General features: G+C 44.5%; 1 protein-coding gene across 2 annotated transcripts in view; it reads right to left on the bottom strand.

Annotated features, from left to right (window-relative positions):
- Window positions 1–14,505, bottom strand: part of LOC311106507 (coiled-coil domain-containing protein 85C-B-like) — an 88,187-nt gene that overhangs the window by 9,424 nt on the left and 64,258 nt on the right. The window contains exons 2-5 of one of the 2 annotated variants that reach the window (XM_084148856.1): window positions 13,054–13,133; window positions 9,754–9,795; window positions 3,586–3,693; window positions 691–786 (exon numbers count right to left, since the gene is read on the bottom strand). In XM_084148856.1, the coding sequence (XP_084004982.1) occupies window positions 691–786; window positions 3,586–3,693; window positions 9,754–9,795; window positions 13,054–13,133 (326 nt within the window). The remainder of the gene's footprint in view (window positions 1–690; window positions 787–3,585; window positions 3,694–9,753; window positions 9,796–13,053; window positions 13,134–14,505) is intronic. The other variant, XM_084148857.1, reaches the window with a different exon arrangement.

Raw genomic sequence — 14,505 nt, forward strand, 5'->3', positions numbered from 1 at the left:
ACATTTTTGACATGTGTTTTTCTGGATTTTTTTGTTGTTATTCTGTCTCTCACTGTTCAAATAAACCTACCATTAAAATTATAGACTGATCATTTCTTTGTCAGTGGGCAAACGTACAAAATCAGCAGGGGATCAAATACTTTTTTCCCTCACTGTACATTCGTAAGTATGTATATGAAAGTATTCAGGTATAGTTCATTTGAAGAGACAAGTAGTTGAAAATTGTAATGTATTTGGAAATACATTTTCAAATACAATTACTCAAATACACTCCCAATGCATTTAACCCAGGTATTTGAAAAGAGTATTTGAAATTCCTCTTAAATACAATTTGGTCGACTAATTGGTTTTTTACATTGAATGCTCAAATAAAAGTACTTGTTTTGGGTTGTGTATTGGAAAATACTCAAATACACAGAAAAAAGTATTTAAAAAACCAGATCCATAAATACATTTTACTCATTTAGCAGACGCTCTTATCCAGAGCAACTTACATGAGCAATTAGGGTTAAGTACCTTGCTCAAGGGTACATCGACAGATTTTTCACCTAGTCGGCCAGGGGATTAGAACCAGCGACCTTTCGGTTACTGGCACAACGCTCTTAACCACTAAGCTACCTGCCGCCCTACAATACATACACATGTATTTGAACCTAGGTCTGTGTGAGAGATGATGTCAAGTTGCCGTACCTTCATAGCGTGGACCACAGCCTCTGGTTTCTGAACACAGGACAGGTAGCCTGTTACCGGGGTTGACTCACTGGTGGGGAGGCGACCAACCGTGCCCTGAGAGAGGAGAAATATTGAGTTAGTCTGGTGGGGCGACGACCATTCGTGCCCTCTATTCTAAACTATTTGTAATTGCCAGAATTTTTTACAAATTTTATTTTAATTTTTTATTAGGGGGTAGATCAGCTTTAATATTGCAGATAGATTGTAACTTCCATCAATGTAATTTCCTGAAGTTACTTACTTCCTATATAGATAAGGCCTAACCACAAAAGTAAAATATTGCTAACGTTCCCTTTTTCCTTCCCTGTTTTTTAGGTGAAACCCACCGTGTGAGATGTGTTATCAGAACTGCTGTGCTGGGCCAGATATTGGTTCTATTCCTCGCTGGGTAGGGGTTCTGTATAAGTAAAGGTTTTGGACAGTGCAGAGAAACACACAGCTCCAGGCAGTGTTTACTATTCATATGGATGTTGAGTCCTGGCTCAGTTCCCTGCATAATCAGCCTGTTTTAGGTCTTCCAGTACGGGGAGAGAAAAACACACTGTCAGAAACTATGGTCCATTGGTTAACACACTGTCAGAAACTATGGTCCATTGGTTAACACACTGTCAGAAACCATGGTCCATTGGTTAACACACTGTCAGAAACCATGGTCCATTGGTTAACACACTGTCAGAAACTATGGTCCATTGGTTAACACACTGTCAGAAACTATGGTCCATTGGTTAACACACTGTCAGAAACTATGGTCCATTGGTTAACACACTGTCAGAAACTATGGGGTACAGTGTTAAAACGAGGAGTAGGAGAGGACTATCTAGTGTCGGTGTAAATGAAATGAAGGCAGTGTTGTCTAACTAAAACACACACGCTTGCACGCACGCTTACACACACACACACACAATACGTGACCTGAAAGTGGAAGTGGGGCAGAATGATCCCAGTGTGAACAAGAGAGAACAGAGCAGAGGAGGGCCACCAACTAAATATAAAACCATGATGATGATGGGAGAAGAAGCCATCCTATTAACTAACTAACAGTCCGCATCGAGAGAACGGTTGTTGGTTGGAACAGAGAGAACAGGAAGTTCAGCATCATATGACTCTCTCTCTCTCTCTCTCTCTCCTCCAGCTCTCTCTCTCCATCTCTGTCACTCTTTCTCTCCTACATCTCCATCCCTCTCACTAACTCTCTCTCTCTCTCTTTCCATCTCTCGCTCTCTGTTCCACTTAGGCCATCTCTTACACTTGGATGAACACATCAGAAGCCAGCCAATCAATCACAGTACAGACCATAATGAGATGGTCTCTATGGAGACGTCATGACAAACAAGATGCAGGAAATGAAAGACTTTCTAATCCAATAAATATACCGTCACCGGTGGAAGACGTTTACTGTACACTGTGGTCTGTAAATCTGAGGATATGACATTTTGAACTGAAGGCGTGGTCATGTAAATGTGTGTTGTATTTATTCATCCCTTTTCTAACAAGGCAAGTCATCTCAATAGAGGTAGAATAAGGCAATAAGGCCTGAGGGGGTGTGGTATATTGCCAATATACCACGGCTAAGGGCGGTTCTTATGCACTACGCAACGCGGAGCGCCTGGATACAGCCCTTAGCTGTGGTATATTGGCCATATACCACAAACCTCTGAGGTGCCTTATTGCTATTATAAACTGGTCACCAATGTAATTAGATATACCACGGCTTTCAGCCAATCAGCATTTAGAGCTCGAACCACCCAGTTTATAATATAACATATAGTTCTATGGTAATCTCTTTTTCATGGAAGTATGAGGTTTCAGTATGTAATGGCCTCTGAAGTCAGTGCACTGGCACACGGTCCCACAGAGGAGAGAGTGAGGCGGTTAGTAAACTCCTGCTTCCCTCTCTTTAGGCTGTGTGCCCTGCTCCTGTCTCACCTGGGAGAGACGCATGGGTCAAAGGTCATGACTAGGACACTCCTAAGTAGGAGATTGACCTCTAAAGCTGTGCAGCGCGTGCTGGGCCTGTACAGCATGCTTTCTGTGCTACGGCTGTATGTAGGGCCTGTGTACTGGGTCTTAGGTCTGGCAGTATGTAGCGCCTGTGTACTGGGTCTTAGGTCTGGCAGTATGTAGGGCCTGTGTACTGGGTCTTAGGTCTGGCAGTATGTAGGGCCTGTGTACTGGGTCTTAGGTCTGGCAGTATGTAGGGCCTGTGTACTGGGTCTTAGGTCTGGCAGTATGTAGGGCCTGTGTACTGGGTCTTAGGTCTGGCAGTATGTAGGGCCTGTGTACTGGGTCTTAGGTCTGGCAGTATGTAGGGCCTGTGTACTGGGTCTTAGGTCTGGCAGTATGTAGGGCCTGTGTACTGGGTCTTAGGTCTGGCAGTATGTAGGGCCTGTGTACTGGGTCTTAGGTCTGGCAGTATGTAGGGCCTGTGTACTGGGTTGTAGAGATTCTGTAGAGTGAGGTCATCAGGGGGATGGCAAAGTGAGGTCTGGCCTCTTGGATTTGCGCGTCATCCTTTCACAGGGGCCTTGCTAATCTTCTCTGTATCGATCCAATTTTAGTATATGTGCTGCCGAAGCTCTCTACTCTGGCAGTCAGAAAACATTTACCAGCCGGTCTGTCTCCTCTGGTAGAGGAGAGAGGTTAGAAGTCAGGGGTCAGAGTGGATAATTAATTTCATTCCACATGATTCAGTTGAAAAAGGCTCTGGGGAGACGGAAGCCTAAAGGCCTGGTGAGTCCGTGGTTTAAACTGGGTGGTGTAGATGTGTTAGAGAGACAGTGGGAGAAAGACATGCAGAGGATGGCTGTAAGAACAGCAGTGGGTAGATGTGTTTTTACAGGTGTGTGTTCTCACGTTGTACAGTGCATCCTGGCGTTGTGGCAGGGATGACAGCTGAGACTCAGAGTGGTACAGGGTCATCCCCTTCCTCAGGACACGCAGGTCCCCTGGGTTACACTGCTGCTGGGGAGACAGAGAGAGGGAGAGGTTATCCCACACTGTTCAATACTCACATCACAGCCCCCAGACCCTGCCAACACACTGTTCAATACCCACATCACAGCCCCCAGACCCACATCACAGCCCCCAGACCCACATCACAGCCCCCAGACCCACATCACAGCCCCTAGACCCACATCCAAGCCCCCAGACCCACATCACAGCGCCCAGACACACATCACAGCCCCCAGACCCTGCCAACACACTGTTCAATACCCACATCACAGCCCCCAGACCCTGCCAACACACTGTTCAATACCCACATCACAGCCCCCAGACCCACATCACAGCCCCTAGACCCACATCACAGCCCCTAGACCCACATCACAGCCCCTAGACCCACATCACAGCCCCCAGACCCACATCACAGCCCCTAGACCCACATCACAGCCCCTAGACCCACATCACAGCCCCTAGACCCACATCACAGCCCCCAGACCCACATCACAGCCCCTAGACCCACATCACAGCCCCCAGACCCACATCACAGCCCCCAGACCCACATCACAGCCCCCAGACCCTGCCAACACACTGTTGTGCACAGGGATAGAAGGCCAAAATGTCTAATATGGAAATATTCTGAAATGCTGTCCTCTATGTAGAGTCCTCTGAGTATTCTCTCATGTTCATAAAGAGCACAGGTCCCTGAGGGTTCTAATTAGCCACCCATCTGTCTGTCTGTCTGTGTGTCTGTCTGTAGGAAGGTACAGTAGAATCGCCAACGTTCCTTATGACATTTCCCGAGTCACGCACGTCCAGCACGTTGTGTGTGTGGTCACGTGACGGCTGGAAGAACCTTGTGAACCTAGCTATAAATAACACAGTGAGCGGTGTGTGTGTGTGTCGCATCTGGCGCTCCTGGGTGTCAGGGGACTGAATGCAGAACACAGCCTTCTCCCACAACGACATGCGTTCCAGAGATACAATTAGCATTCCATTACCGCACCTCTGGCTCACTCTCCTTCACATTCCCCACATCCCATCACTCCTCTGGCATTCCCTCCTTTCTCTTCTTCCATCCTCCCCTTTACTCCTCCAGCATTCCCCCCATCGGTCTTTAACCATTTCACCATCACATCACACCCCTCCTCCTCACTTCTTTACCCCTCCCTTGGCTCCCAATGAAAACAGAGCCTCAGTCGCTGCTTCCAGCCTCAGCCAAGAATCCCACGTCTTTCCCCGGCTTAAACTCCTTGGTATTATGCTTTAGTTAATAAAACATACTTCCCAACTTCCACTTCTGCATCTTATGCTGCTGGTAGAGACAAACAGAACTATACACCATTGGTCTGTAAGACAGGCTGGCATCTCCTCATGGCAACAGCCCTGTTTGCCATCCATCACAATGTCCTGAGAGGTGACTGGAAGGCCGGGAGTCACGCATCATCCTGTCTGAGTTTTGATAATGAGGGGGCGCAGTGGAACAGGTGACCACGACACACTAGGACAGGATGCAGTCCTGGTCTGTCTAAATACTGTTGAACTACTCAGGCCGACTCAGCCAGAGTAACACCACACTGGTCTGTCTAAAGACTGTTGAACTACTCAGGCCGACTCAGCCAGAGTAACACCACACTGGTCTGTCTAAAGACTGTTGAACTACTCAGGCCGACTCAGCCAGAGTAACACCACACTGGTCTGTCTAAAGTGGACCATGCGCAGTAGGACAGTGAACAAGGGGACTGTTATAATAACACACCTCAATACTCAAGTAGACAGAAGTCACTGAAGTACTTTTGAAGTACTTTTCAAGGCAGTGTTTTTGTACATGTGTATGCTAAATAGGTGTGTGCTGACTTCTGTCTATTGTGTCTAGGTCTTTCCACTGTTGTGTCAAGCAAACCACATAATCCTTCTTTACAAAGTTGAAAGTGTAAACCACACAATCAAGCCAGTTAGGAGGGTCAACATTCCATTCTAAAGCCAGTTAGGTGTGTCAACATTCCCATTCTAAAGCCAGTTAGGAGGGTCAACATTCCATTCTAAAGCCAGTTAGGAGGGTCAACATTCCATTCTAAAGCCAGTTATGAGGGTCAACATTCCATTCTAAAGCCAGTTAGGTGGGTCAACATTCCCATTCTAAAGCCAGTTAGGAGGGTCAACATTCCATTCTAAAGCCAGTTAGGAGGGTCAACATTCCATTCTAAAGCCAGTTAGGAGGGTCAACATTCCATTCTAAAGCCAGTTAGGTGGGTCAACATTCCATTCTAAAGCCAGTTAGGTGGGTCAACATTCCATTCTAAAGCCAGTTAGGTGTGTCAACATTCCCATTCTAAAGCCAGTTAGGTGGGTCAACATTCCCATTCTAAAGCCAGTTAGGAGGGTCAACATTCCATTCTAAAGCCAGTTAGGTGGGTCAACATTCCATTGTAAAGCCAGTTAGGAGGGTCAACATTCCATTCTAAAGCCAGTTAGGAGGGTCAACATTCCATTCTAAAGCCAGTTAGGAGGGTCAACATTCCATTCTAAAGCCAGTTAGGTGGGTCAACATTCCCATTCTAAAGCCAGTTAGGTGGGTCAACATTCCCATTCTAAAGCCAGTTAGGAGGGTCAACATTCCATTCTAAAGCCAGTTAGGAGGGTCAACATTCCATTCTAAAGCCAGTTAGGTGGGTCAACATTCCCATTCTAAAGCCAGTTAGGTGGGTCAACATTCCCATTCTAAAGCTCTTATTGTTTCCTTCACAATCAACTTTTGCTTTACCTTCACAAGACTGGGACGTTAGGAAATATCTCCACAGAACAAGTAGGAAATATCTCCACAGAACAGGGAAGGAGGAAATATCTCTACAGAACTGACCCAGTATCACAGATTATTGTAAAATAGACACAAATTGCTTATTGGGAATTATTGACAGGCATACAAAAACATTATTTTTTGCAGAACACAATTTTGTATACAGTGAATTTCAATCACAGAAACGATAGGAGACAACTTTTGCATTTTATCTAATTAGCAACTTTGCACCTACTTACTACTTTTCAGCTACTTTGCAACTACTTAGCTAACTCTTCCACTAACCTTAACCCTTTAACCTACCGCCTAACCCTAACCTTAACCCTTTAAAGCTACAATATATAACTTTTTGGGTGACCCGACCAAATTCACACAGAAATGTGAGTTATAGATCTTTCATTCTCATTGAAAGCAAGTCTAAGAAGTGGTAGATCTGTTCTGTGCGCTATTTCTATGCTTCCCGTTCTTAAGTTTAGTATTTGTGTCTTTTACTTTTGGTTTTGTACACCAGCTTCAAACAGCTGAAAATACAATATTTGTGGTTATGGAAAATATATTTCACAGCAGTTTAGATGATACAATGATTCTCTACACAATGACTGCTTGTTTTGTCACATAAACTGAAATTAGGTGAACTATTAGAATCTTAGCAACCAGGAAATGGCAGAGTGATTTCTGCATAGTGCACATTTTAACTACATTTTACATTTTGTATATGTTTTGTCATTTAGCAGACGCTCTTATCCAGAGCGACTTACTGTAGTGAGTGCATACATTTTCATATTTGTTCGTACTGGTCCCCCATGGGAAATGAACCCACAACCCTAGTGCCATGCTCTACCAAATGGCCACACGGGACTACTTAGCTAGCATGTTACTTAACCTTAACCCCTAATCCTAACCTTAACCCCCATCTAGCTAGCTTAGCTAACATTAGCCGCCTAGCTAACATTAACCACAACAAATTGGAATTAGTGTAATGCACACAAATGCGTTATGAAGAAAGAAAATCGTGTAATACGCACAAAATGCGTTGAGATGACAATCGTGTAATACTCACAGAAAATTGGACGTTTTCGTGTGCCAGTCGCAAATTTCAAATAATTAATTTGGGTCTATTTCACAATTTTAGCAGATAGTGCGTTGGTTCCTCGAGAGCTAGACTCAAAGTCTAACATTTCTGTACGTCTGTCCAAAAAGTGAGACTACTTTTTTCATAGAAAGCTAAAACTCCTCGACATCATCAACAACAGACCAACAAGAGGACATTCATAAAACTTTCAGGACATGTTAATTTTCTTGGTTACATACACCAGTTGTCAGCCATGCATTAATGATGTCTTGTTCTCTACCTGCGTTCGATGTGTCGCCCCAATAGAGAGATCAATTATTCACCCACCAGACGGCCCTACAGGCCGGGACAAGCGTTCTGCTGTGTTATTCATGCTTCACAACACACTGTAGCATAGCACTCACCTCCCAGGCCTCTGTACAATACGTACCACACACCAAAAGAGCCACCAAGAGCATAGTATAATTAGCTTGCATGCTATAGCGTCTGATAGTGATTTGGCTGGACATCACGCCAATACAGTTGAAGTCGGAAGTTTACATACACCTTAGCCAATTACTTTTAAACTCCGTTTTTTCACAATTCCTGACATTTAATAGTAAAAAAAAATCCTGTCTTAGGTCAGTTAGGATCCCCACTTTATTTTAAGAATGTGAAATGTCAGAATAATAGTAGAGAGAATTATTTATTTAAGCTTTTATTTCTTTCATCACATTCCCAGTGGGTCAGAAGTTTACATACACTCAATTAGTATTCGGTAGCATTGCCTTTAAATTGTTTAACTTGGGTCAAACGTTTTGGGTAGCCTTCCACAAGCTTCCCACAATAAGTTGGGTGAATTTTGGCCCATTCCTCCTAACAGAGCTGGTGTAACTGAGTCAGGTTTGTAGGCCTCCTTGCTCGCACACGCTTTTTCAGTTCTGCCCACAAATTTTCTATAGGATTGAGGTCAGGGCTTTGTGATGGCCACTCCAATACCTTGACTTTGTTGTCCTTAAGCCATTTTGCCACAACTTTGGAAGTATGTTTGGGGTCATTGTCCATTTGGAAGACCCATTTGCGACCAAGCTTTAACTTCCTGACTGATCAATATATCCACATAATTTTCCTTCCTCATGATGCCATCTATTTTGTGAAGTGCACCAGTCCCTCCTGCAGCAAAGCACCCTCACAGCGTGATGCTGCCACCCCCGTGCTTCATGGTTGGGATGGTGTTCTTCAGCTTGCAAGCAACCCCCTTTTTCCTCCAAACATAACGATGGTCATTATGGCCAAACAGTTCTATATTTGTTTCATCAGACCAGAGGACATTTCTCCAAAAAGTACGATCTTTGTCCCCATGTGCAGTTGCAAACCGTAGTCTGGCTTTTTTATGGCGGTTTTGGAGCAGTGGCTTCTTCCTTGTGAGCAGCCTTTCAGGTTATGTTGATATAGGACTCGTTTTACTATGGATATAGATATTTTTGTACTGGTTTCCTCCAGCATCTTCACAAGGTCCTTTGATGTTGTTCTGGGATTGATTTGCACTTTTCGCACCAAAGTACGTTCATCTCTAGGAGACAGAACGCGTCTCCTTCCTGAGCGGTATGACGGCTGCGTGGTCCCATGGTGTTTATACTTACGTACTATTGTTTGTACAGATGAACGTAGTACCTTCAGGCGTTTGGAAATTGCTCCCAAGGATGAACCAGACTTGTGGAGGTCCTCCATTTTTCTTTGAGGTCTTGGCTGATTTCTTTTGATTTTCCCATGATGTCAAGCAAAGAGGCACTGCGTTTGAAGGTAGTCCTTGAAATACATCCACAGGTACACCTCCAATTGACTACAATGATGTCAATTAACCTATCAGAAGCTTCTAAAGCTATGACATCATTTTCTGAAATTTTCCAAACTGTTTAAAGGCACAGTCAACTTAGTGTATGTAAACTTCTGACCCACTGGAATTGTGATACAGTGAAATAATCTGTCTGAAAACAATTGTTGGAAAAATTACTTGTGTCATGCACAAAGTAGATGTCCTAACCGACTTGCCAAAACTATAGTTTGTTAACAAGAAATGTGTGGAGTGGTTGAAAAACAAGTTTTAATGACCCCAACCTAAGTGTATGTAAACTTCCGACTTCAACTGTATGTAAACTGACAGGTGTGAAAGGCCCATCACCAGAGAAAGGAATAGCAGTTAAAGACCACCATGGAGTTAGAGTTGGAGAGTTACCTTATTTATCTGTATCTGTGATAAACTATATCTGCTACAGGGCTGAATGTGGGGAACAAGAGATGTTATGAGAGGATGGGTGACCAGTTGTTTTGTGTGACACCAAGGTCATAGGTCATTGTAAAACAAAGTAAACTGACACAGAAAGATATTTAACACATAACACATGGCAACATATTTTGAGCAACCAATCACTATGTCTTGCTATGTAGGAGGATATTAGACAGGTGCTTTATGACAGGTGCTGTGATGATCACAAAGGAGAGATATACATTATTATCTTACCAAAACGTTTCTAAAGAAAAGTTAATATTAGGTGTCCTTATGTAAAGGGTACTGGAGGCCAATTTTAGACCTACTTATTAATTGCCCCAATGATAAAGGTTTTGTGTCAGTGGTTCCAGCCCACACACGTTGCCTACATAATAATTTGAAGGAAGATCACTGGGAAAATAAGTGAAAAAAAATTACAATATATTTAATCGCTTTAATGTCTTCAAAGACGATGCTTGAATTGGTTTATCGCTACGGTGCTCGCACTGACGTGAACTGAACCTTATATAATAGCATAGCATACAGCGCTTCAGTGTATCGAGCCACACAATTTAAAGCAGAGATCTTCAACTAGATTGAGCCGCGGGCCGATGTGTTCTTGAGAGGATGGTCAGGGGGCCGGAACATAATGACAAATAATTTGCAAATCTGCAAATTGACTGCAAGAAGCCCAAACAGATATAATATTTGATTAAAACAATCATTTCAAGCCTTACATTTGTATACGATCACATAGATTCTCTATTATGTGTGGGAATACTTTGGAACAGATTTCCAAAAGGTAAATCACTTGGAGCTGATTTCCTGGTGGTTTCACAGTATTTTATGTCCAACAATTTAAAAAAATATATATATTTATTTTTTGCTCAGAAAACTTGGGAGGCCAAATAAAATCACGCCCACGGGCCGCCATTTGGGGAACCATGATTTTATAGGATAAAAAATACAAAACAAAGTGAAAATATTGAATGTTTATATGGCTGATGACTATGCTGAGATAGGTATTATGATTGATTACCTATGGGTTTAAAAGTGCATATAGGTCTACATATATGAAAAGACAACACGTTAAAGGTGCAATGTGTAACTTTTAAGGTGACCCAACCAAATTCACATAGAAATGTGAGTTATAGATCTGACAAGTCTAAGAAGCGGTAGATATGTTCTATTTGCGCTATTTCTATGCTTCCCGTTCTTAAGTTTAGTTTTTGCGTCTTTTCCTTTTTCGGTTTTGTACACCAGCTTCAAACAGCTGAAAATACAATCTTTTTGGTTAATGAAAATATATTTCACAGCGGTTTAGAAATTAGGCGACATTTATACTGCCCCCCCCCCCCCCCCCCAGCCCCTTTCTCCCCCTCCCCCTGAACAGTAACAGGTGAACTCCTGGTGAACTGGAAGAGCCTCCGTCTCCCCCCTTACCGTCTCCCCAAATTCCATGTCACAGGAAGGTCACCCAGAGAGAAGACTGCAACGCTGTCTCTGTCTGCTTCACAAATGGCACCCTATTCCCTATGGGTCCTGGCCAAAAGTAGTGCACTAAATAGGGTGCCATTTGGGACGCTGTCACTTTCTCTTAGAACTCCACTCCATCTCATCTCTCTTCTAAGCCTTGGGGGCGACATCACATCAGGACTGTGTACTGTGACTGTCTGTCTTACAGCTCCAGCATGAATTAAACATGGATAAACACATTCTGCACTCTGCAGTTCAGATGTACGGCTCGGTGCGTTGTGACAGGGTGGGTTGAGGAGAGACTACAGCGTGTTGTTGTGACAGGGTGGGTTGAGGAGAGACTACAGCGTGTTGTTGTGACAGGGTGGGTTGAGGAGAGACTACAGCGTGTTGTTGTGACAGGGTGGGTTGAGGAGAGACTACAGCGTGTTGTTGTGACAGGGTGGGTTGAGGAGAGACTACAGCGTGTTGTTGTGACAGGGTGGGTTGAGGAGAGACTACAGCGTGTTGTTGTGACAGGGTGGGTTGAGGAGAGATTACAGCGTGTTGTTGTGACAGGGTGGGTTGAGGAGAGACTACAGCGTGTTGTTGTGACAGGGTGGGTTGAGGAGAGATTACAGCGTGTTGTTGTGACAGGGTGGGTTGAGGAGAGACTACAGCGTGTTGTTGTGACAGGGTGGGTTGAGGAGAGACTACAGCGTGTTGTTGTGACAGGGTGGGTTGAGGAGAGACTACAGCGTGTTGTTGTGACAGGGTGGGTTGAGGAGAGACTACAGCGTGTTGTTGTGACAGGGTGGGTTGAGGAGAGACTACAGCGTGTTGTTGTGACAGGGTGGGTTGAGGAGAGACTACAGCGTGTTGTTGTGACAGGGTGGGTTGAGGAGAGACTACAGCGTGTTGTTGTGACAGGGTGGGTTGAGGAGAGATTACAGCGTGTTGTTGTGACAGGGTGGGTTGAGGAGAGACTACAGCGTGTTTTTGTGACAGGGTGGGTTGAGGAGAGACTACAGCGTGTTGTTGTGACAGGGTGGGTTGAGGAGAGACTACAGCGTGTTGTTGTGACAGGGTGGGTTGTGGAGAGACTACAGCGTGTTGTTGTGACAGGGTGGGTTGAGGAGAGACTACAGCGTGTTGTTGTGACAGGGTGGGTTGAGGAGAGACTACAGCGTGTTGTTGTGACAGGGTGGGTTGAGGAGAGACTACAGCGTGTTGTTGTGACAGGGTGGGTTGAGGAGAGACTACAGCGTGTTGTTGTGACAGGGTGGGTTGAGGAGAGATTACAGCGTGTTGTTGTGACAGGGTGGGTTGAGGAGAGACTACAGCGTGTTGTTGTGACAGGGTGGGTTGAGGAGAGACTACAGCGTGTTGTTGTGACAGGGTGGGTTGAGGAGAGACTACAGCGTGTTGTTGTGACAGGGTGGGCTGAGGAGAGACTACAGCGTGTTGTTGTGACAGGGTGGGTTGAGGAGAGACTACAGCGTGTTGTTGTGACAGGGTGGGTTGAGGAGAGACTACAGCGTGTTGTTGTGACAGGGTGGGTTGAGGAGAGACTACAGCGTGTTGTTGTGACAGGGTGGGTTGAGGAGAGACTACAGCGTGTTGTTGTGACAGGGTGGGTTGAGGAGAAACATAAAAAATACAATTTTGTCTATGGTGCTTACGAATTCAATAATGAAAAGAAAACTCTCAAATGTTAAAATCAGTAAGGTGCACTGTGTGTGTGTGTGTGTGTGTGTGTGTGTGTGTGTGTGTGTGTGTGTGTGTGTGTGTGTGTGTGTGTGTGACCATCACCTGCGTTAAAAGCTTGTTGTTGTCGTCTTCCAATATCCTCATCTTGGTCTCCAGCTGTCTGATGTAGTTAGTGGAGGGGTCTAAAAAAGAGAGGAAGCGAAGAGGAGGAGAGGAGGAGAGGAGGAAGAGGATGAGGAAGAGGAGAAAGAAGAGGAAGAAGAGGAGGAAGAGGAGGAAGAGGAAGAAGAGGAAGAAGAGGAAGAGGAGGAAGAGGAGTAGAGATTATCTTTAGTTTCTTCAATTGCTTGGTTGTTTTCCTACAGCCCGACAGCGAACATTTGTCAATTTTCTAAACAAATGACAGTTGAATAATTGTATTATGTTACTCATCCTGCATAACACAACCACTATATTACAGAATACCTGTCAAAATGATGTTTCTACTTTTATTTGAATCATTAGGTTCATTTTAGGGACAGCAACAGTGAGGATAATCTAAGTGTCTGTGTGTGTGTGTGTGTGTGTGTGTGTGTGTGTGTGTGTGTGTGTGTGTGTGTGTGTGTGTGTGTGTGTGTGTGTGTGTGTGTCTGTCTGTGCGTGTCCACGTACTTGCATGCATGCATGCGTGTGCATGATGTTGTTCACTGTGGGTGTTCCAAAATGTTTTCTAAAATGTCTCACAAATTTGCAGGAAAGAGATGAAAGTATCAGAGGCAAAATGCTCTGACAGCGTCTCAGAATCACAGTCAGTCAGTCACTCATGCTCATGCTCCAATTACATTCTGTTATTATACACCACAAGTAAGCATTTCACGGTAAGGTCTACCACCTGTTGTATTCGGCGCATGTGACAAACACAATTTTATTTTATTTTATTTTGAAATGACCAAAAGTATGTGGACACCTGCTTGTCGAACATCTCATTCCAAAATCATGGGCATTAATATGGAGTTGGTCCCCCCTTTGCTGCTACAACAGCCTCCATTCTTCTGGGAAGGCTTTTCACTAGATGTTGGAACATTGCTGCGGGGACTTGCTTCCATTCAGCCACAAGAGCATTAGTGAGGTCGGGCACTGATGTTGGGCGATTAGGCCTGGCTGGCAGTAGGCGTTCCAATTCATCACAAAGGTGTTCGATGGGGTTGAGGTCATGGCACTGTGCAGGCCAGCCAAGTTCTTCCACACCGATCTCGACAAACCATTTAAGTATGGACCTCACTTTGTGCACAGGGGCATTGTCAAGCTGAAACAGGAAAGGGCCTTCCCCAAACTGTTGCCACAAAGTTGGAAGCACAGAATCGTCTAGAATGTCATTGTATGCTGTAGCGTTAAGATTTCCCTTCACTGCAACTAAGGGGAGTATCCTGAACCATGAAAAACAGCCCCAGACCAATATTTATCCTCCACCAAACTTTACAGTTGGCACTATGCATTCAGGCATGTAGCGTTCTCCTGGCATCCGTCAAACCCTGATTTGTCCGTCGGATTGCCAGATGGTGAAGCGTGATTCAT

This window comes from Coregonus lavaretus, assembly GCF_964263955.1.
Source record: "Coregonus lavaretus genome assembly, chromosome: 31".
In the NCBI taxonomy this organism is placed as follows: domain Eukaryota; kingdom Metazoa; phylum Chordata; class Actinopteri; order Salmoniformes; family Salmonidae; genus Coregonus; species Coregonus lavaretus.